General features: G+C 46.4%; 1 protein-coding gene and 1 long non-coding RNA gene across 4 annotated transcripts; one reads left to right on the top strand and one right to left on the bottom strand.

The window, feature by feature from the left end:
* Positions 1-1,089: 1,089 nt before the first annotated feature.
* On the bottom strand, positions 1,090-22,632 carry BRPF3 (bromodomain and PHD finger containing 3). Of its 3 annotated transcripts, none has more exons than XM_015884746.2 (13): positions 22,211-22,632; positions 16,766-18,171; positions 15,596-15,752; positions 14,144-14,275; positions 12,955-13,083; positions 12,266-12,578; positions 11,032-11,298; positions 10,377-10,877; positions 8,276-8,369; positions 7,104-7,201; positions 5,771-5,868; positions 4,162-4,316; positions 1,090-2,857 (listed from the first exon to the last, which is right to left on the bottom strand). In XM_015884746.2, the coding sequence occupies exons 2-13, from the start codon at positions 18,148-18,150 to the stop codon at positions 2,674-2,676; spliced, it is 3,513 nt and encodes a 1,170-aa protein (XP_015740232.1). In that variant the 5' UTR covers positions 18,151-18,171; positions 22,211-22,632; the 3' UTR covers positions 1,090-2,673. The 3 variants fall into 3 exon arrangements, with proteins under 3 accessions (XP_015740232.1, XP_015740231.1, XP_015740229.1); XM_015884745.2 differs by lacking the exon at positions 22,211-22,632 and adding an exon at positions 22,041-22,145; XM_015884743.2 differs by lacking the exon at positions 22,211-22,632 and adding an exon at positions 19,107-19,266 and having other exon boundaries at positions 1,095-2,857.
* LOC107324617 lies at positions 21,733-23,173 on the top strand. Its single transcript, XR_001559521.2, has 2 exons — positions 21,733-21,860; positions 23,019-23,173. It is a non-coding gene; the product is annotated as an uncharacterized LOC107324617 (long non-coding RNA).
* The last annotated feature ends 574 nt before the right edge of the window (positions 23,174-23,747 follow it).

Below are 23,747 nucleotides of genomic sequence, written 5' to 3'. Positions count from 1 at the left end.
GAAAGGGAGGAACCTCCACAGGAAGAAAAATGCTCCTTAGGGCAGAGCAATGCTCAGAGTCACCCTACAGCACCCAGCTCCCATCTCCATCTGCTGGAAGCTCTGTTCATATCCTGGTGCTGCAGGAGCCCCCAGGCCCACAAGCAGTGCCCAGAGATGGGATTCACACCCCACATTCCCAGCTCTCATCCCTAAGGGGTACCGCAGCCACCCCAAGCCAAGGGCTGCCAGAGGGAACAAACTCACCCATAGGAGACATGGGAGACCATGTGAGACCACAACCCTCTGAGTGCTCCATCCCTTTGATCCTCTTCACAGCTACATAGCCCCATCCGTGTCATCTGAGCAGCAGGATGCAGGCTGAGCTCCCTCTGCTAAAGGAGGAAGAAAAGAATGGGTGGGAACTGCACTGACTGAGCAGGAACCAGGAAGAGCCCAGCTCTGCCTCCAGCTCCCCCTCAGCAGGGAGGTGCTGAGCAGAGCCTTCACGCCCACAGCACTTGCTGCCATCACCACGTACCCAAGAAGCACAACACTAGAACTCCCTTTTTTTAATACTTTAGAACATTTATTTCTCAGAGAGAAAATATAATCTCAGACAGTCAGATTATAGTAGGTAAAATTAGCACTTTGTTTTTCTTTACAAGCATAGATTTTCTTATTACCTCTCTTATACCATCTGATATAAACAATTCTAGAAAGCAAATAAACTCACTTTCTACAATAAATAGAACAATCTGTGCTTTACAGTAGTGACAGTCACGTCTCGGTCCTGTAGCAAACAGCAGATCAGCCAATTCCCATTCTAAAATGTCATTTAAAAACCAACCAACCAAATAATGACAATATCCCAAATTCTCAAAACAAGTTCACAGCTCACAAGTCAACAGCTGAGCTACTGCCCCGAGAGGTGCATGTTCCTTTAAATACATCACACTGTGTGCATATAAAAGACCCAGCAACACGACTGAGGACTTCAAGAATGGTGACAAGAGGTCTAAATAATTTAGAGCAGTATTGTACAACTATATACACAACGCCCTTCCCTCGCCACACTCCGTAGGCATAATTAATTATTATTATTGTTACTTTAAAAAAAATTTTTTTTAAATTTTTTTACAAAACCCAATGCAACATCCCTATACGTTAAAGGGATCTTCCTTAAAGTGTGGCTCCACGTCCCAATGTATAAGAAGTGGCATTTCTAAAAAAGTAGACCACATAGAAATGGCAGTGATTACTCCCCACTATTCATTATTATTATTTTGACCCCACGTTCCCTTCAGTATGAAAGTGAAAATAATAAAAAAAGAGCGAGTTAAAAAGCAAAATGGTGGTATTCAATCTACAGTCTTGCTCTGCACCTTTGGTTCTTAAGATGGGAAAGCAAAAAGAGGAAACACACAACAGAAGAGATCAGAGGGATTCGAAGTCCTTGGCTAATAGAAAAGGGTTTTGTCATCTGTTTCCAAACATCGGCTGCCCGTTTTTGCTACGCAAACCCAGGAAGTCGAGAGGGGCTGCAGCAGAGCCAGGCTGGTTTGTTTCTTCATGGATGACAATGCTGGAGACCCACACACCAGGAAGGGACACACATGTGTGAGAGAAGGCAAAAAGGCAAAATGGTCGTGTGCTCTACTTAGTGCTCGGTTTCAACCCAAACCGAGCCAGAGGAGAACTTGAAAGACAGAAAAATAGAAAGGAAGAGGAGCCTGACACCAAATGTGCATCCAGCAACACAAGCGATGCGCCTCCCTCCAACCCTGATCAACCTCAGTGCCTGCAGAGCTTCTCCAGCACATCAGACACCTCCAAAAATCAGCTTTGTTTCTTCAGAAAAAGAAGTTACCTTTGCTTAGACTCGAGGCTGTACTAAACCATGGTATGAACTGCTACTGCAACGAGCACAGTCACAAATCAGAATTCAAATGTGAAACTACCTGATACATCTCTAGGACATAAATGCACACCAAAAAAAACCCCACAGGTAATTTGTTTTTCATCTTTAAAGCTCTGTGCATCTGTGTGTGTGTGTGCAGCAGAGAGGAAAGTTAGCAAAAAACCTCAGTCATTTCTAAACGCAATGCAAAAAAGCTAACCTGAAAGCACTGCGTATGTAGGTAGGAAAATCAGGACACTGCCTCCCAGCTACCACTGGTGTGACATGATGGGACAACTGATATCATTTAGAAAGACAAAAAGGCCAGTAACAGTCAGGGTAAGTTTGGCACAAGATAATCCAGCTGGGATTTCTGTACAGGATCCTGGTTTGCTTACAGATGTGATGGGTTTGGGGAATGACTTGGGGCTGGCTGACACCCGAACTCCCAGGCAGCACAGGGGAGGCAGCAGCAAGAGAGAGTGCATGAGGTCCAGACATCCAAGCACTGAGCTCTGCTGCATCAGCTCACCACAGCTCCTGTCACCCAGCAGCTTTTCTTAACACCTTACTCCCAGCCCTGCAGACTATACATTTCATCTCCTGCCAGCTCTTCAGCAAGACACATTCAGAAAGAAGCTGGACAGGCTTTTTGGCACATAGCAAGGAACTTCAAGGAGTGTTGCCAGCTGCTGGGAACACAGAGCACGCTTTGGCCACTCAGTGCCAGGGATGGCTCCCTCTGCTGACACAGACAGCAATGTCTGGAGAAGCAGGACTGGTTACCCCGTCCATCACAGGTAACTGGATGGAACAAAGGGCTGATCTCCCCGCACTCGGCTCATGTGAATCAGGGCTCTGTCATATGCCACCTGCACAGACTTGCGGATGCTGCTTTTTCGTCCTTCCATCATCTTTAGCTTGTCCACGGTGTCATCTATACCAAGAGGGTACACCTTGTCACGTGGAAGCCATTGCCTGCAGCAGAAAGGAGAGGACAAAACCCTGTCACCAGGGGCATCAGGGCAGGGGTGGGGGACCCCCCACAGATCGCAGGAGCAATCAGTCACCGGTCACCATTCTCCTCAGGAACGTTTCATTTGATTTACTCCTTTAAAATTAACCCCCTACAATTGTGCTATGAATGCTTACATGCCAGCACTGGACATGGGAGAACCATTTGTGTCATGGTTTTATGATCATCAGTATTCCACATCATCACATGACGTAGTGGACTGGGAATAAAAGTGTTAATGCCCCAGTTCCACACAAACAAAGTGAAGAAACTACATTCCCCAGAAGACTTTGCTGTGCTGATAACATTCCTGCACTACTTCAGTATTACTGTAAGGCCTGCAGCTTTCAGATCTCTTATCATTATATCTGATTTATCAGCTCCAACTCTAATTATCCTGCATTCCGATACCATATTTAGTAAATTAGTTTGTTTCTCCTCAGATCATTGCTGCTGTTCCACCCCACTTGTCACAGAACTGGGCCAAACCAGCCCATAAACCGTTGACATTCTGTAACCAATGTTCTCCTGCATGAGCACTAATTTCTTTCCACTCTCCTTCCTCAACCCTTTTAATTCTCAGAGTTCCAGAGGAAAATGGGAAATTTTTTGTATCCCACAGAGCAGCAAGTACAGGGAATTCCATGATGCCATGATGGAAAGTAAGTTTTTATCACCATGAGAGCTCTGCCTCATTCCAAAACCCTGTAAGCACTATGGCTGGGGTGAGTACAACTGCCTGAGTATCACCCAGAAACAGGCAGCTTGCAGTGCACACAGCCCATGTCCACACTGACCCAAAGCAAGTCTCAAGTTACAAGTGCTTTGTCTGTACCAAGTCTCTGTTGTGCTCTCATTAGCCCAGGTTAAGTAGCACATGCAGAAACGTTACATCTTTCTGAACAAAGTCCAGCCCCTGGGAGTTATTGTATATCTCAGTTCAATGCATTTTGCAGCCACACAACACTGACAACCCAGGGCTCTCCATGTGCCTCAGTACTTCTGTGGTGATGTGATCTCTAGGTGAGGGACATTGTGCTGTTCACCACCAAGATGGAGCAATCAGATGCCCTGTTCTTGGAATGGGGGAAAGCAGGCCATTTTCCTCATTTAAACTTGACAGCTGCATATTTACGTTCTCTGATTTCCATGTAGCATTACCATAACAATGACTTCTGCGTGTTTCCTCATACCAAAAGATTAAATTAAAACATTCCTCTCTGCCATTGCACTCACCGGAAGCCCCAACCTGTCTGCATCCACTCACCAGGTTCTCTTGTTGTCAAAGAAAAGGACAAGGAAGAGCTTCTCGCCTGCCTCTGTCTGCCTCTGCTCCCCCAGCTTCAGCACATCCATGGGTGGGACTGGGATGGGGACCCCATTGTGGAGCAGCCCCTCACGTGGCATCTTGGGATCAATTATCTGGTGACACAGGAAAGAAATCTCAGCACAAACAATTCAAGTACTGAAGAAAATGCATTCTTTTTCCTGCTCTTTCAGTTTATCCAAGCTATGTTATTAAAACTTACTTAGGAAAACTCTTTACAAAGAGACGCTAAGGCAGAGCAAGCAGTTTTGCTTACCCATCCTATCTTCAAGGCTTCCCCTGTGGAAGGGAAAGCAGTCAGTCCAAAAACCAAGCACCTGAACTTCAAAAAGGGGAAGGATGTAAGTACGTGGTTCTGTGTGGATATAGATACATATATGATAATTGGTAATTTAGTACAAAGTCAACATCGTGTTGAGCAAAGGATTTCCCTCTCTCTCTCTGTCTCCAAACCCGCACAATAAACATGCATTATCAGTTATCCCCATAGAAAGCAGAAATGTCAATGTCCAACATTTGTGCTATAAGATGACATAAGAACAAAACAACAAACATACAACACTAGATATTCCTTTTGCTCCTAAGGGCTTGACAAAGCAGCTAAGTTTTGGAACCGGCCACCTGTAGGAATTTATTGCTATAAAGATGCCTCATTTTTGGGCAATCTCACCATGCTAAAGCACAATTTAACTGTTTATAGCCATATGAAGATCTGAAAATGCTTTGGCTGTTTAGTACAGCAAGCAGACTGTAAGACTAAGAGCACCTACCTAAGACTAAGAGCACGGACAAGGGTCACTTTTCTAGCAGAACTTGCCCTTACTGTCAGAACTGCATGCAGCCATGGCCACACATGCTGTGTCAGCCCATGCCTGGTTTCACACCTCTGCTGTTTGGATGTGGACACATCTGTGATAACCACATTGACTTTTTACATCTTCTCAGCAGTTGCAAATGCTGCCTGACCTAGTGATTCCAACCATAAAGTTACTTAAGGGAATGGCTGCAGCCACACAGAAATTACATAGAGCTGAGGTGGCAGAGAGCCACATCTTCAGGGATACATTTAAGAGTAGCAGAAACAAGAAGACTTAGTCAGACTACCTAACGTTCATGTATTCTTCCTTCAGCAATCTCTCTGTCAATAACAAGCACAGCCTGTGGTGCTCCTGGCACTTCCCAGCAACAGCCGTACGTGATCTCTTTGGAAACAACCATGCGCTCACTGAAGCCAAGTTTACAGATTTCATAATAATAGTTAAATACTCAAAAACAAACAAACAAAAACAAACAAACAAAAACCAAACAAAAACAAAACAAAAATTGTATTCAGGAAATAGAACAAAGTAAAAAAGCATGTGCATATTCAAATAAAAAAATACAGTTATTGCAAGAGGATCTATAAGTCATATAGCCAGTTGGGAAAAAAACCAACCATATACTGCATGATTTTGGGAGGTTTTCCTTTTATGTCTAGCTACACACTAGCACTGTGCTCTGGGCTGCCTGCACTGCTGCTACAGCCTGCAAGAGAGCAGAAGGTACTTACCAAGGCAGGGTAGGAGGGATAACCACGGCACTTGGCCCACACAAGCTCCAAGGGCTCCAGCTCAGCCTGACTCTCAAAGGACATCAGGAGAGTTCTGCCTAGGAGACAGAAGGACACATGGCTTAGGAAGGCCCAAAGCCCACCAAGCTAAATCTGTCCTCAATGAAACTATATCTGAGATTGCTTTGGGCCACTGTTTGAGAGCTCCTCTTATTTCAACAATATACAAATACCCAGAATGCTATGATGTCACTGCCTTCGGGACTGTTTGATTTTTGCAGGAACAGAAGTCTGTTAGCTATCAATTATTTCAAACTCAAGTCAGCAATGTTGCAGGAGATCCATTCAAGACACAAATAACTCATCTGCTGGCTCGTGGTCAAGGAGCAATCTTCCTTACTGCAAATCTTACAGTAAGCAGCACTTACATCCTGGGGAACGGACAATACACTGATTTAACCAGAAGTCAAACTGACTCTATAAAATGCTGAATACAACATGAGTGAAACTACCAAGCCAGATCTGATGGGCTTCACCATTATTACCTGACAAACATACTTGTCTGTTAATAACATAAAAAACAAAGAACTGTGTGATACTAATTCTACCAATATTGGCCCCTCTCTGCAAGTTTATTTCCAAAGCAGGGTGGAGAGCATACAGACTGCAAGTAGTGAAGGGACTCTATCCTAGATCCTGTGGGAGGAGTCAAAGCTGAACTCTGATTCAGCAGCACCATCATAAACCTGCAATATAACTATCAATGACAAACCATAACCAAGATGAGAATCTGGTCACATGAGTGCTGGAAGATTAGCTTTGGGTAGTGTTGGAGGAGTGTGACTTAGTTATACTGCTGTACAGCAGTCTGACAAAGATGATGACTTTGTTACCAAGACCTTGAAAGCAATTATAGCAATGCAAGAGGAAACAGCTATGAAGTCATTTCCAGAACAACATCTCTTATGATTTACTGTTTGTATTGCAGTGTCATGGAAGAGAACTAGCAGTAAATCCAGAGAGGGCAGTGCCAGGCACATTACTCTAGAGTAACAGTAAGCACCTATCTGAGGAGAATGCAGGGCACAGGCAACCAGCACAAGTGAAAGCAAAAGAAAATACTTATACAATAGGCCAAATTAGTCAAAAGCAGGGTGATAACACAACAAAGGTCAGCATCCTTGACTGCACAAACTGGGCAGCTCCTGCAGGCCTCGTTTCCAACATGCACTGAGACCTGCTTCCCCTGGTTCAGGTACGGTGGCAGCCCTACTGTGCTGCAGGACATGACAGAGGTGCTCCCCAAAGCAGAGCTCCTGTGAGCCATTCTTACCTGAGCTGCTGTAATCAGAGTCTCCATTCATGCCTTCCAAGAAGGGCACCCGAGAAAGAGCTGGCTTCCCTCGACTTCGCTTAGGAGGCATCAAACCACTGCCAGAATAGGAAAAAACAGATTACACTTAAAAACACAGCCAAATAAACTGATTCCCCAGCTCCATTTATAATTCGGAAGTTTACTGCACTAATGCATCCCTGATGTGAAAAGAACACTGAATACCTGAGCACTATGTCTCTCCTGGTGCGAGCACACTGGGCATCATATCAGCAGTGAAAGGGGTCAACAAAAGCCTTGCTGTTAACACAAAGAAGGAATCCAACAAAAGCCTCATGCTGCACAGCTGACACAGTGATGTTTGGAGCTCACTCAGCTGTGCACAGACTTCAAAGAGGACAGAGTAACACTCCAACACGTTGCTGATCTATCAGCAACTGAACTCTGTCAGTCCATACCCCAAACATGCTTCTACTTCATTACTACAAACACTTCAGAAAACGATCTCCACCTTAAGCAATCATGTTTTAACCACTTGTTGCAATTCTTCTATACAATTTCCTAAAAACTACCTCACTCTGAGTGCACCTGATGCTCAAAAAGAGTGGAGAAAAAGTAGTAATCAGAGCTGCTCCTAAATGGAATAATTGTACAAGTTATCCATGAGACGTAAGCTTGTTTTTAATTCCTTGTTTTGCAGGTGTAGCGCAGCTCTAGTGTAATTTTTGCTATATGAATTGCTTGCAATTACTGCAATAAGCACTTGCATAGCACTTTTTGTCTTCAAAGTACTTCATAACACCGATTAACAAGCCCCCACAATTCCCCTGTGAATTCAGATTTTCCTCTCTTACTTCTGTATATAGAAACTAAGGTAAATACGGCGGATCCGTGAGGCCAAGACACAGTTTGAAAGTGAGCTTCTGGCTCCTGGTCCTGCTTGGAGTTCACCCTCACTCCATAAAGGACTTCAAGGGCCCCCATAACACTATAGCTATGCATGAATCCATGTCTCTCCTTTTTGTACCCACCGATGCAGCACCGTTTTGAGAACTACAGCATAACAGGACAAGATGGAGCCTGAAAAGCTAGCTTTTGAGCAAAGATGTCAAATGACAAAATCAGACCAATTAACTCAGAGAGGAGGGGGAAAGCTTAGCAAAGAGTCTTACCTGCAGGTTTCAAACACCAGCCCACTGCCCAGGCTGGAGCTGTACTCAGAGTCTGAGCTGTTCTCTGTGTGCTTCGTGAAGCCATTGGTCACTCCTGCCAAGGAGACAAATGGGAACCAGCTCAAAGAAACACCAACACCACACAGATACCACCAAATCTCTGGAAGCATCGCTGCCTGATGATCCGCTTTCGGAAAGGCAGGATCTGCCACAAGGATGCTGAGTGCTTCAAAAGGGGGTGGGAAGTTCTACACTGAGGTCTCCAGACTCAGCTGGAAGCAAAAGGTGACTAATGAAAGGTATTTCTACTCCCCAGTAGAAAACTAGGCAGTTTTTGAAGAAGCAAGTGCTGGAGAAGCATTTGGGGACAGCAAAGTAGCCCATCGGTTCATCAAATGCCCAACAGCCACTCAAAGGGGAAATGTATGCCAAGGCTACTATTATTTTTCAAGCCTTATTTAGCAAAGGGATCACACTGCTGGGAAATATCTTGTTCTGACAATCCTGATCACAATGACCTGCTTCTGCAGTAACAGAGTTGACACACCAGACACTCCCTCAGTTAGGAGACATGAGTTGTGTTTGAAACAGTGGGAGGAGCTGAATCACAAAAGCAGTGCTGCAATTCAGGAAAAAACACTGCTTCTTCATCAGAGGAAAAACATCACTGCCTAATTATTCGTGATTTTCTTGTGCCATGCCTACATTATTCCCTTTTTATCTCACCTCTCTTTCTGAGCTTTATCCACTGTGAGTAACTTGTATTTGCTTTCTGCACTGGCAGGCAATGACAGCAAGTCCCTGTAATGCAATAATGTGATGGAAAGTACAGCAGTAATAGCAGGGCAGCACAAACCTAGGCTACAGCAAATAAGGACAAGCCCAAACATAGCAGCCACAGATGCAGAAACGAAGAAGGAAATCTGTCTACCTTCAGAAGGCCTCAGACAGGGTGGGATTTCTAGCAAGATACTCTCACCTCCACTGCCAACCCTTAAATGGGGTCTGAGAAGGGGTGGATCCTGGCTCCACTCCTTCCAGTCAATCAGCTGCACTGCATGCACCTGAGCTCCCATGGGTTGGCCCTGCCTTCCCACCAGGTGCTCCACCACTGTTTCAAACCCTGACATAGCATTTCCACTACAGTCCCTCAACCAGTAGTTTCTCTTTGGAAAAGCCTTCTGCGTTTTCCTTAACCTGTTCAGGTGAGTCATTTCCAGTGCTCGATTGCTTTCCTCCCACTCTCTTTACTAGCAACCTTCTGTCAGCCAAATAACTTAAAGAAGATATTTCAAGTATTAGCTAATTCAAATCTTCCATGTGGGAACTGTCCCACAATAGCAGTTAACACAGAACTGAAAATCAATCACACTGTTGTCATTCAAATGTTCCTTTTACCTCATGTTTTTCTAAATTTGATCTCAGATGCTTGCAGGTCAAATTTGAAAAAGAACATGTTCGGTCTTCCCAATAATTTCATCTTGATATAACTGAGGGTTACAGCTAGTTTAAAAGCAGTGTTTACAAACACATTACTGTACTGGTCCATTGAACACTTTCAACCACAGGCACCAATTCTGCAGCAAGAAACTCACTCCTAAAAGCAGCCTAACCAATGCAAAGCTTTCCATGAGTGCAGCATTTCTCATCCCTTACTGGCCACACCAGAGCCTTCAGCCATGCCATTCAACATCTTCATAGGCAGCTGGGCACGGTGACTTGCCCTACCTAAGGTGGAAAACTTTCTTACAGTAACCCTTCTGTAACTGGCAAAAAAGAAGAATGAATTGTGACCCACCCTGGGTATCATCTCACTATTAAAATATCTGAACCAGAGGTGTCTACAGCTGAGCTAAGTTACCACAAATCCATGAACAAACAGTGGAGAATAAAGGTGCAATTCATTACAAACATGTCTTGTCAACGCTTTGTTAAGAATCTGTGGAAAAGAGCAGGCTTTTCCCAGGCACCTCTGGTTATGGCAACTGTGTCTCCTCCACAGAGTTTCACATAATCAGTGCAGATGCAGTATTCCCACTCTCTCAGCCCTAAATCTGCAGTTTTCTAGTGGACAAAAGGAAGATAAATCCCATGGAATCACCTCTCTGCCCTGCCTGCCTGGGTGACTTCTCTCCATCGCTCTCGCCGTAATTTCTACTCTGTGGCCGCTTTCGGTTTTGCCGCTTCCCATTGGCACAGGAGGGCAAAAGCTGCTCGCTCTGTTCGTGGTCCTCTCCGTTCTCCAGGGAGCAGTCAAGGCCCTTCTGCAGCTTCACCCCATTTTTAGCTTTTTTAAAAAGAACAGACGTCCGTCGGCCCACACCACTGAATGGAGGGCTCGTGAGGGTGTCTGCAGGTGGCAATGTGAGTTCATTCAGGCTGCTGTCACTGAGAAGGTGCTGGAAAGCTTGGCTCTCCCGCTGCAGTGCTTTCTTGTCAAAGAAATCCCTGTCCAACATCGCTTTCTTCTGCAGGTGGTTCAAGGACTTGCTGTCATGGATGGGTTTGAGCTTCGGAGGATCCTGCAATGATTCCAGCTCTGAGAAGGAGGGTGCAGGTCCTGTGGGCTCCAGGGTGGGAGGATGTGGGAGCTTGGCGTCATCTGCAAAAGGAATAAAGAACCCACTTGAACATTTTAGAAAGAATTATTACTAAAGCTACCAAGATTTCTCCTGTCCCTGCAGTACGAACAGCAGGTGTTGGCAGCTGACATGCACTAGAAGAACTGGAGGCAGTACCCTGCTACAACCTCTTACCTCTGTCCCCTTCCTCGTCCTCTTCTCTCGATGTTTTATCCAGCCCCTCTTCCCACAGAACAGGTTCCCCATTGGCTGTGGTCCTGCTCTGCTGCTGAGCCAACCTCTGCCGAACAGAGTTGATCTCTCGTCTCAGCAGCCGCATGCGTCGTGTCCGGGCGCCACTGGACCGCATAGGGCTCACAATGTCCAGCTTCTCAAGCAACTCCTTCAGCTGGGCCTCCAAGGAGAGGTGAGCCCTGTTCTCTGGCAGGAGGATGTTATCCACTGCATCAAAAGAAATTGTAACAGTGAAGGGAAAGAGCATGGCTTTTTGGAGAATGGAACTCCACTCATGGAGTTCCACACCACAGCTGTGCCTCATTACCATCAATGCTGTTTATGAACCAATTGCTTAAGTTTGGGTATTTAGGAATTGTTAACTTTATAGTTCAGACTTTCTCCCATCGGGTAATGAGCAACTGACTTAACTTGCACTGTCTTCCAGCTCCCATTACTGTCCCAGACAGTGAAGTGTCTGCAACCTACAAAAGACAGCTTGCAGTCCAGGTCCTTTGCAAAAATGAATGGGAATGGGAAGTCTTCCCAAGGACTGCTTGGGTCCTAGTACCATAATCTAATGTCATCCCCTTCCAGCCCACAGTAATCCATCTAATCTAGTTGATCTACTCCATGTCAATTTGCTGCCTACAGTGAAATGTTTTGTACCTCCTGTGCAATCCTAGAATATGGGTGAAATCAGGTCAGTTTTTCCATTGTGTTCTCCCCAATTATTTGCCACATTTTAACCGAGAGAATTGCAGATATGAAGAAGGAAAACAGTCTCACCTCAGCCCCTGAACAACACAGAACTGTGTTTATAATAAACTGCCACAAGAACATAATGATTATTGCTCTGATTTACAATGAAACATACAGTCTTTGCTAAGAGTGAAAAACACTAGACCCACCTTTGAACTCTTCTTCAAAATACTAAGTTTGTAATACAACCAAAGCAGATCTCAAATATCTCAGGCAGATACAAAACTTTTCTGAGGCAAACATGCATTAGAAGAGCTGGAGCTAAATTGCACCTAGCTACAAGTGCTCCACCTGCCTGAAATCCTGAGGCTATGAAGAAGTTAGATACATGCTTATGTAAACGGATGGATGTGAAACACAAACTAAATGACATGCTCAGAACAAGGTACATGGCTACAATCTATCCTGAACATAAAGGTGAATAAATACTCACCATCCACCCAAGAAAAGCGGTAAAAGTCTTCAGTTTTGGGTGACTCGGGCAGGTGAATCCCCACATCAGTGTCAAAGCCGATGCTTTCAGCCTGTCGCCGCACATGGCGCAATATCGCTCCCCCGAGGTCTCTGAGCCGGACAGCTGCTCGGTGGAAAATCGTGTCTTTAGCATTATACCTCATGCAGTTGGTAACTATAAGGTTAAAGTCTTCCTCAAACTCATCCAATGTTCGGTACAGGTGGGACTCCAGCTTCCGCCTCATGGTGGAAAAATCCATTGGGTTGGAAATGAATTCCAGGTAATCTGGAACCTAAACATATAAAACCTGTACAATTACAAAAACCATTTACTAGCCAACTAGAGCGCACCCATCACAAGCACTCTGAATGCCCTTTCCAACTGCAAGGGACAGCGCCAACACTTTATTTCTGTGTCATCCAGTCAAGGCAGACACATATTGTCTCTCCAAATCATTACTTGTCTGAGATGCGCTGAAGTTTCCAGAAAACAATACCTTATTTTGGCCTGGAAAGATACCCACACTGAGAGTCCTCTGAAATATTCTTTAGTCCACCAGCAGCTTGAGATAAGGTGCTTTGTGCTTCCCGAATTATGACAGTACATGAGTTTCTGCCCAGCAATACCTCATCTCCAACCCATTAGACACCCCTAGGAAAAAGACTTGCCTCATTCAAGTTAACAGGCTCTGCAAAGATCTGGGCAGCATCCTTCTCCTGCAGCAGGTCCAGTGCTGTGCGCAGAAGTACATTGAATGGCATCAGCTGTAGCTCCATGGCAGCCTGCTGAACCTTCACCTGGGAACAGGAAATCAGCAATGAGAGCAGTTAACAAGGGTGGGACAAGCAAACTGTTTTCTTCTGGTTTCTTCTGAATCAACTCAGCTCCACTCAGTGGTGCAAACCTCAGGTCATCACACCATTGACCTGCAGACTCACTGCTGAAAAATTTCTGGCAAACAGCTTGCCCTCTCCTCTCCCTGTGCAAGATGTACATTAACAGACAGCAAAGTAGACTCTAAACTTTTTGTATGAGGAACTCCCTTTTATTCAATCTCACAGAGCCAGAACAGGAGGAAACCCTATAAAATCAGAAGATAATACAACTAAAAACGAAGACAGGAAGAAGCTTTTTGTGTTGGTAAATTATCCTGAACAACTCCCTGTCCTGAAGTACTATAGTGCCAATTAGTAACATTATAAAAAAGTTAAAACTATTTAGGCATTTACACAAACAATATCCATAATTAGAGCAGTGAGTACAAAGTTTAAGACATAAGCTCTCACACATCAAGGCAGAGCCAAACAACAACATCAGTCAGGAGTAAGCAAGTTTCCCAACAGATTTTTTACACTCCATGTATTTTCTAATACAGTTTTGATTTCAAGGCAGCAATTTGTAGCACTGGTTTGATCTCTTACATTGAAACTCTGCTCAAAGGAGACTGGAACAGGATAATAGTATTTACTTCTTTAACATTTCAGTTTCTTTGATCTTATAATCCCTCATTATGTCATTAAATCAACCACTTCAATAGCAAAGGAAAGCAAGTCTGTGTACACAAAGCAAACTGTATTTGACATGCTCAGCAACAAGGCAGCATCAATAAGACAAAAACTGCTTCTTCTCAAGAAGGGGTGACAAGAGGTCAGCAATATAATTTACCACGAGTTATGCAAATACACTTTCCCAGCACTGATTCTGAGCAGCACAAGCCCGTGACTGAGGGACAGACAGCTGCTCTGCACATCCAGAAGCCCAGAAAAGAGAAAGAGGCTCAAGAAAAACTGCTGTGCTTCACAGCACGTGCTGGTTACATGGTACTGAAGCAGCAACCTGACAGCAAAAGCTACCTACCTGCTCCCGTTTGAGTTTCTCCCTCTTACGGATGAGCTCAATGAGCAGCCTGGCCCTCTCCAAGTCATGCCGCAGTTTCTGCCAGTATTTCAGCTCTTCCTTCACTGCATTGGTCTTCTCATCCTGCTCCTTCTGTAACACATAACAAATGGGATGAGATATTGACACAACTGGCTTTCTTTGTTTTCTCTTCTTTTATAGGTGTCCTCCATGCATTGCTCTCAGAGTCTTTCTCTTCTCTACTTGTCTTGCCGTTCAGATTATGTCACTTCCTGCTCACAGTGTTTAACTGTAGAACACACAACAGCCCTTCTGGATTTTACACTATTTCAGAAGTTAGGCCTGAGCCTAGCAGCAACTCTCCAGGAACACACTGCGTACTTATTTACACTCTCCCTGCCTTTACATCAAAGTTCATTGCAGAGGCTGAAAATTCTTTTTATTGACTGCTACACATTGAAGAGGCAGCCTGAAAAAGTACAAAGGCAAGGCAGGCAAAAGTATGGCAGAAAAAAAAGTTTGTTGGTTTCACATTGTAGTTTATCCTTCTCTTCCTCTATCTGTAGCTTTTCAAATGGTTTTGAGGACATAGCTGAAGTGTATACACTTTTGCATGACTGCCAAGGGAAGGATGAAAAATACTTCACATGATCTAGATGGCTTATATTTACAGAACATTTGTTTTTATGAACTTCCTTATGGTAAGTACTTAATGCACCAAGGAAATGTCGAACTTCCCCAAGCTTCAAATTGATGAGTGGAAAATATTTTCTTAATTATTCATCCAGAGCAGTCTTTATGCAAACCAACACCCTATAAATTCCACCAATTACTGTAAAAACATAGGTGCACAACACGCACTGTAACTAACTGGCTGTGTCATGGGGTAGAGTCTTAATATTTCCTTACTTTGCCAGCTACTCATGCCAAACACAGTGAATATAGTGCTGTTTTACAGCATCAAGTGACACTGGATGCCAGCTCAGAAGAGGAAGGAAAGAAGGCCAGAGCTGATGATTATGTCTAAACTTGCTTATGAGCGTCCATAGAAGGGTCAGAAATTCAAGCTGCAGGCAGAATGATCCAAACTGGAATTTGGCCAGGACTCTGGGGCTAACACCCATTTTCTTGAGGATCTTTAATCACTACTGAGGAACATGGTTCTTTGACTCATCTGGTAGAGCAGGCCACCAGGGGCCCATCACGCCTCTGCGCAATCCCAAGTCTCCTGACTCAGGCAGAAAACTTTTACCTGCTGGCTCATCATCATCAGTTCTGGTGACACTGACATCCCACTGATATACTAACTCAGCTATTCAGGTATTAGCAAGCCAACAGAACAAAAGTGACTCAAGAAGAGCTACTGTTCTGTGCTGTTAAAACTCTTTCCCATTCCTATCTCCTGATGCATGCCATCCTCTAGAGCCAGGGGACAGGCTGGCAGAGCTGTACCTGCTCTGCATTCCTCTGGGACTGGAGATGTGAGTGCAGACGTCGGATCAGTGGCACTCCGTTCCTTGCCTGCCGCTTCAGCAGCCAGTAGTTGTGGAGCCTCTGCATGAACTGGTTCTTCCGCTGGAGAGAGATGCCACTGCAGATTTTGTTCAGCCTAGAGGAAGCAAAGAGGTGTCATGGAAACAACTACAAAGCAATCAGAACACTGGTGATTCTATCTGGCTTCCCAGTTATGTTTTATGGTGTGCAGCTTTGTGGTGCTACATCGATGCGTGCTCTGAACCACACCTGCTCGTACGATCTGAGGCCTCTAAATCATGAAGATGTATGTGCTTACTTTTCAGAATATAACCCTATTTTAGCAGCAATGAGGCTGGAGGTTCTAACTACAGTTGCCAGAGCAAGGTATACAATCAACAATTCAGCTCCAAGCATTCACTTCAAAACTATTTTCAGCACCAGAAGAACCTGACTGGGGTCACTGTGATGTTCTTAAGCTGAAGCCCCAGACAGGAGCCCAACAATAATACAGTACCTATTTTAATCTTTTCAAACCATTCATTAGATTACATGTGGTCTTATCAGCAGTTTTCCAAAGTTTGCCTATTGAAATACTGGCAACACATCACCACACTTCCTCAGCCACCAAATAGAAACTCAGCACTCCCTAATTCTGTTTGAAGGAGAGCTTGGAGAAAAAAAATGTACAGCCAGATTCTAAGCTGCTTGAAACATTTACATGTTTAACATGTTCTGCAGTAAAAGGAACAATAAAGATGCTATGTAATGAGGGGATTGAAAAAAATATATCAACAGGAGGATGACTCCCATTCACCTGCCAACCTGTAATGCCTGATGTATTTTAAAAACACCTTCACAGCCATCTATGTAAATTTGGATGCTAGCTGCATGTTTGCCTGTTAGGTACCACGAAAGATCTGTACTACATAACATTTTGGGGTTGTTGCTTGGCAAAGCAGGGAAACCAGTGCACAACTGGCATGCACATGGAAGAATGTTGGTGAGGAATGTTCCTGCAGAGCACAATCTGAACACAGTTACTGCTAGGTCTGGGCTAAAGAGGGTGCTTCCAAGTTCAACAACGAAAGGGATCGAGTCCATAGAACAGACCCTGTTCATCTTCTGCTGTCCAGCTCCAACACTCACCTGTAAGATGGAATTTGTGCAACTGCCACCATGGGCATAGATGAACGCCCATCAGTCCCCTCACTAGGTTCCTTTTTGATCTTCTGCTTCAATTTCACTTTGTTCTTCTTTAGGGATGCTTGGGGAGGACCAGAATTGCCTTCTTCCTCCCTCTCCTCCTTCACAATGCCCTCCTGCCTCTCACTGGTAGCAGCTGAATGCCCTTTTTTCACTGTTCCAGGTGGGGAATGGCTCTCGCAATAGGCAGTCTTGCGCACAGTGAATGTTGTGCCATTGATGCTGGTCTCCCTCATGGGTTCAATCTTCATGAAGAGACCAGCCCGCTGGGCACAGGTGACATGGAAGGCAGTATAACAGTTCACTTTGTGGCATTGGATAGCAGCTCCCATGCCCTTCTGCTTGCAGATATAGCATGTGAGCTTCCACCGAGCTGGGGGAATGTTATTTATCCCTTCAATGGGCTCCAGGAACACAGTGTTTGCAAAGCAGACCTCTGGAATCCAAATGGCACAAACCACATGAGCCCAGCGGCCATCACTGGTCTGCTTGAAGGCTCCACCTTTGTTTGGGCAGAGTACACAATCAACAGGGCGAGAAGGGGACTGTAAGCAGCAGCGGCAAAGCCACTGCCCCTCAGGAATATAGGGCACCCCGTAACACTCCTGGTGCACAGCCAGGTTGCACATATCACAGAACAAGATGACGTTGCTGTTGTGACACTCATCATCCATGCAAACACAGCAGAATGCATCCTCATCAATGACAGACTGCTGAGTCCCGTTGTTTCGGCTCTCAAGGTACGACTCCTTTTCCAAGCGGTCCACCAGCAGCTCAAAAGTCTCAGCAGAAATAATCCCATAACCATCATCCCTTCTCTTCTCATTCACCATTTCCAGCCATGCCAGATCCTCCTCATCCATGTCATACTCCACCTCTGCATCAAGGTCCTCGGGAGGCTTCTCAATGTACCGGTAGTAGGCAGCAGGGAGAGGGGGGGCCTCTGGCTGTTTCAGGGAGTCCACCACACGGAACTTCGGCTGGGGTAAGTGTAAAGATGTTCCTGATGTGTGTTTGGAGCAGGATTCCTTCTTCTTGCCTTTGGAAGGTGCTTTCTTGGATTTTGAAGGGAAAAGGGGCTGCTCGCTGTTTTCCTTATTGCTGTTGCATTCTGTGATGTCCTGGGCAGTCAGTTCATCCTCTGTGATGATTTTTAAGGGATCGTAGATGCCAATGCGGTGAAGCCGCCCATCTATGTCTACTTCCACAATGCGCTGGGCCTGAGCGTACGTCAGCATGTCCCGAGTGGGTGAGCACTTCAGGCTGTAGGGTGATGGAGAATGCCGGCCCTCCAGATTCTGCCGTGACCTCCTCCGAGGCTTCCTCATCGCTGTGGTGCACCAGAGACGCTGCAACAAACCGGGACCAGCATGAGCAAAGGAGACAAGCTAACAGGAGCAGCACAGATTGAAAAACCCACACAGCATCACAATAGAAAAACATTTCAACTAAGGGCCTCAGCAATTTCAGGCTCAGAGGTTACTTCACCTTAAATACAAGCAAGTACTGGATGTATCAATCATTTCTGTAGTACATATCTGAGCAAGGCACAGCACGCTCCAAATCTCTCTGCTTGCAAACCAGGAAATGTTTCCCATACCAACAGATGAGAAGAGTTGAAATGGGTTTTAGAGAATGGCATCTAAATGCTCTGCTGTGCACTCAGACCAACAAACCATCCAGATCCTCAGAAACGCAGACATTACTAATAAACCCGCTTGAACCGTTCAGTACTTAGTTCACACAGGCCAAGGAGTTCTCTCTGTTCTTTTGCCTGCAAGTTCCCAGCAGTATACATAATGTGCTGAATATTAGGTCTGGTTTTCCAGGCCTAAAGGAAAGCACTCTTCCTGCCCCACAAAAGCAGTTCCCCCTGCCCACCATTTTGTGTGTTTTTTTTTTTTTAGCTGAGCTCTATGTGAGAATGTATACCAGCACTGCTCTGAGGTTCAGAAGGAAGTTCACCCACATCTCCCATCCCACTGCAACACTTCTTCCTTCACCCACATAGTGAAAGAGTTTCATGGTGAAAAACTATCTACCAGTTTTGCCTTCCTTTCTCCTGCAAGCTGGTTTCTCACACCATCCTGCAGACAGAACATGCACTGAGCTAACCCATGTCCTCCACATCATGCAAAATGGATTACAAAAGTCTATGAAGAACCAGAGGATGAACTGAACAATGGGTGCTAGCTGCGCAACCCTTCTTCTCTTGGGTAGGATCTACAAAGAAGTAAAATGGAACAAGTATGGGAACGAGCAATATGGATCCAGAAGGACTTACAAGTTCTGTCTCAGCATCAGCTCTTCTGAAGCCACGATCCATGTACAGGCCCCTGAGCTGGTTCCGCTTGCAAGATCCACAGGGGTACAAGTAGGAAAGCAGCAGGACACTGTCTAGACCAAGCTGTACTGTGAACTATGCAATGGTGCTCAAACAGAGCCTTAACTAAAAGCCCAAGACAGCTCTGCCCTCACAAACTGCTAATCAGCAACAAAGATAATCATTTGAGAGTCAGCTCCAGCCATTAAGGAGGTGCCCAACAAGGAGGGGTGGAGATGAGCTGGCAAGAGGAGCTGGAGAAGAATGGAAAGGCAGCAGCAGGATCCCAAAGATCTGAGGGCAAAAGAGGGAAAGTAGAGAGGAAGCCAAGTGAGTAATGCGAGGGAGAAGGGCAGTCAGGGATAAGAGTGCAGAGCCCAGGCAGAGGAACAAAACAGGCCAAAGAAAGAGGGAGACGAGAAAAAGAAAAGCAAATGTAAAATCTCCCCAAGAAGATAAGTCAGCCTGGAGCTTATCTGTTGCTATGCAGGGGCCTGAACCAGCAACTCACCCTAAGTTAGAGTACAGCACTTTCAGCCCCTTTCTGTAGGACCTGCAGACAAACAAAGCATTTGAATTTAGCTGTCACGTTATTTTTTTGCTCCATGACGGACTTAACTTCACAAAACCTCAAGTGAATCAAAGCAAGCAGCACCTCGTGGATCAGTGCCTGCAAGAATTCATGAAGTTATTCCAGAACGGAGTAACGGATTTCTGGAAAAACACTCTTCTCCTGAAAGCACTGCCCTGTTAACCAGGAGTCTGCCTGATCAGCTTGGTCAACCAATGGAAAACCAAGGAAACCCTGCTGACATATGGCTCAGGTACAACCTAAGGCAGACTGGTTTAATTGAAGAAGACACTGGATGCAAGACGTTATATGAACATAATTATTGTGGAGGATAAAGCAATCAGAATGACCTGACCACAGCCATTATTAATATTGTGTTCAAGAAAAACAAGACTTTAGCTGATGGCTGGCAGTGCTGAATGATGAGAAAATTTCAGCCAAGCAAGCACTCCAAGGAAGGGTTATTTTACCTGCTGACATGACAAACAAGAACAGGATGTTATTGTAGTAGCTTTTGAGAAACAGTCGGTTTACTGTCTGGAGAAATTACCCCAAGTGGGCTTTTTACCACAGCAACTGGCTGCTATAAACCAACCCATTTGTAAAACACACAATTACTTAACACTACATAGAAGCATCTAAAACGGCACTGAAATTGCTGCCAGCCAACACTCAGCGCCTGGGATAAGAATTCCAGCTCATTTCTAAAAGGCATCTGGATAATAGGAGAGATACAATCACCCACCTCCGAAAAGCTTTGAAAGCAGAAATGAAACAAACTCAGCCATGCCAAGATGGAACACTGTGACCTTGCCTGCAACACAGCAACTTCTAAGTAATCTAGGAATGTTACCATCTTCTCAGTACACTTGACAACACTTCACCAGCCACATATAAAACATTATCCCTGTGTGAACAGCATCTGTGCATGCTGAAATGCTAAACTGCCTTGACTTCAGCAGGGTTAAATATTCCTTCGGCCTATGCTGCTTTTGTCCTACCATGGACAAATGTTGTTGATATAAAAGCAGAAAGTTCAAAGAGTTGTCATCTTGCTGTCACCAATGCGCTCAAGGCTTTCCAGAAACACCCTATAATCCAGTTTCACTGGGTTTTATGCCAGGAACAGAGGGACAGGTTCCTAAAGAGCACAACTGAACAAAAAATGGGGCTGTAATGCACAAAGCTGCTGGAGCTACATTTAATTCTATCCCACGAGTTTGCTCTGAAATGGTTCAGCTCTTCTGAGAAGCAGCTTTACTGTCTGTGGCCCAGTAATGCCTGGGGTCTGCAAAAGGGAACTAAGAAAAACAAGCCCCACCAGAAGGCTTAAATTTACTACAGATAGCTTCACAGAAAATAAAAATGTGAGAGATCCACACAGCAAATATCACCGCAACACAGGAAAAATCCAACACAAGTGGGTCTTCTAAAACACTGCTGTGATCCACACTCATGCAACGCTGCACTGCTGACCAGAGGGGCTCAGTCACACCTCAGAAGACCTCAGCCTCCTTCTAATTCTCTCTCCTTCCTATGCCGGCAGACCAGGATCTTCTCTCCAGCTCCAGGACTTTGCCAGCCCCTGCAGGTTACAGGGCTGCAGCTGAGCACAGCCATGCTGGGGGAGCTTCCATTGCAGCCTGTGGAGATGTGGCACTGAGGGACGCGCTTAGGGGGCATGGTGGGGATGGGTTGGGGTTGGACTTGGGAATCTCAGAGTCTTTTCCAGCCTTAATGATTCTAGGTGGATGTCAGAAAGAAAGCGAGGTCCCTCCTGGATGAACATCTCAGCGATTCACAGGGGGAAGGGAAGCTCAGTTTTACACGGACCCGTGGCGGTGCCACTACACGGAGCCGACACGGGGTCAGGGACGCGGCCGGAAAAACCGACAGAGCGCGTACACCAAAGGCAGGACGCTATTGGCTACCGCCAACGTCCGTCCCAGCCCCGCCACCAATAGCAACGCATAACGCCGCGGGGCTAAAACGGGGCGCGTTCGGCCAATAGCGTGGGAGAAGGCGGGCGGGGCCTCCGTCAGCTCCGCGGTGAGGGGCGGCCAAGATGGCGGCCGTGGGGGGGCCGGTGGATGCGGTGCTGCCCGGTTCCCGTTTCCGCGTTCAACGCCGCCACCCCCCACTGGGTGAGAGCCGCGGGCCGCCTCCCCCGTGCGGCGAGCGAGCGGGAAGCTCCTCTAACCGCGGCACAGCGGCTTCCCCGCCGCCTGCACGGTCACCTTCCCGCGACCCCGGCGCAGCGCCGCGCTGTGTGAGGCAGCAGAGACCCCTGAGGGCAGGGAGCCGCGGCCCGCGCAGCGCGTTACCTCAGCGTCTCCACGCGCGGTCTCCGCCGTCACCGCCGCCTCCTTATCGTTTTGTGTTTTTTTTTGTTTTTTTTTTTTTTTTGCTCTTTTTTTTTCGTGGGGGGGGGGGGGGGGGGGTTTTTTTTTTTTTTCTAAATCCGCTTCCCCCTCCCCTCCCCCCTGGGGCTCACCCAGCCGGCGGCGGGAGGGGAGGGCACAAGATGTCGGTCCGGCAGCTCCGTCCGCCGCCGCCTTCTCAGCGCCGCCTCCTCCTCATGCCGCTCCGCCGCCGCTTCGCCCCCCACCACCCCCGACTCCCCCTTCCCGGGGCCCCGCTCCTTCCAGCGCCGCTCCCGCGCTGTGTGAGGAGTGGCGGAGGGGGGGGGGACAGGGACACACGCACAAAATGGAGGCGGCAGCGCCGGTGGCGGCGGTGCAGCCTCGGCCGAGCGGTGAGGGAAGGCGGCGGGGGAGGGGGCTGCTGTGCTGCCGTGCTGCGCTCCCCACAGCCCGCGGGCACGGACCGCCCGCCCCTCCCGGTGCCTTCCCACCCCCGGGCCGAGAGGAGCGGGAGGGCCCCGGGGGCTCCTAGCTGGGGGAGGTGTCCACCTCCCACCTCCGCTGCTGGCTCCGAGCGGCCGTGGGAGGAGGAGGGGGGTGTATGATGGGACGCGAGTTTCTTGTCGGAGAGAGTGGTCGGGTACCGGGACAGGCTGCTCGGGGCGGTGGGGGAGTCACCGTCCCTGGAGGGGTTCGGAAGCTCGGAAATGGGCTGAGAGACGCGGTCAGTGGGTTGCGGTGGGGTGGGATTGGGTTGGGGGTTTCGTAGGCCCTCTAGTAAAGGATTCTGTGACCGTCCCCGGGTTTGGGATTTGCTTGGGGGCTTAGGTGCAGCTGTGAGGGATCTGTCTTAGGCCCCTGCGTTTCCCCTGGGACTGGCTAGATACTTGCCCTAAATTTATGAGTGCTTCATCTTACACCCAGTATTTCTTTTTGCAGGAAGCATGGGAACTTGAAAGCCACGTGACAGCATCACCTGGCACCACTTAGCACGGCTCTCCCAGAGAGCATGTAAGCCTCATCCTCACTGCTCTGTACCCAGAAAACACTGTCAGACAAATGACAGGATTAATGAGATTCTGCGTTGTTTCCTGGTGTAGTTCTTTTTATTTCCTAGTGTAGTTCTTTGGGTCCAGATGGCCTCCTGATATGCAGAGTTGTGACAGGGTGGGAGGTCAGAGAGAAATGAATGAGGAAGGAGTTGTGCTCGCAACTGAGATAAGTGATGAGAGAGGAGCTCCAGAGCCTCCTATGCTTACAGAGCATAGTATGTACTTGTGCATATGCACCTCCCACTCACAATCATACAGAATATTGCATAATATTGGCATCTGAATGTATAGAAATACAAATAGAATATAGAATTGTTTTAAAAGATAAAAATGTACAAAAAAATCTTCCCTCAGTTACAACTATAGGATCTTTTGTCTTTCAGTGTATGTTAAGTGCGGAATACCAGAGCAGCCAAGCAGTCAGTGTCAACTATGTTTTGTGAAGTACTCAAATTGGACCAGAATGTGAAGCTTTAAAGAGCATGGGGAAGCATTTCACTTAATGCAGAACAGTACAGTTATGATGGATTTTACATTTCAAAACCTCTCAGTACTCATTTCTGTGTCTACTGTAAGAAACTACTGTTCACACATCAGAACTTGAGGATATTAGATA

This window comes from Coturnix japonica, chromosome 26 (genome assembly GCF_001577835.2).
Source record: "Coturnix japonica isolate 7356 chromosome 26, Coturnix japonica 2.1, whole genome shotgun sequence".
NCBI classification, from domain to species: Eukaryota; Metazoa; Chordata; class Aves; order Galliformes; family Phasianidae; genus Coturnix; species Coturnix japonica.
The sequence above is the reverse complement of the archived record's forward strand: the minus strand, read 5'-3'. Positions and strand labels throughout refer to the sequence as shown.

Bases quoted from the DNA above. Each gene is read 5' to 3' on its own strand.
- BRPF3 (XM_015884743.2), bottom strand. From the start codon at position 19,148: ATGGATCGTGGCTTCAGAAGAGCTGATGCTGAGACAGAACTT. The intron at 12,579-12,954 runs GCAAGTCTTTTT...TTATATGTTTAG, and splicing joins AGCCTGTTAACTTGAATGAG to GTTCCAGATTACCTGGAATT. The intron at 10,878-11,031 runs GTAAGAGGTTGT...TTCCTTTTGCAG, and splicing joins GGACGAGGAAGGGGACAGAG to ATGACGCCAAGCTCCCACAT.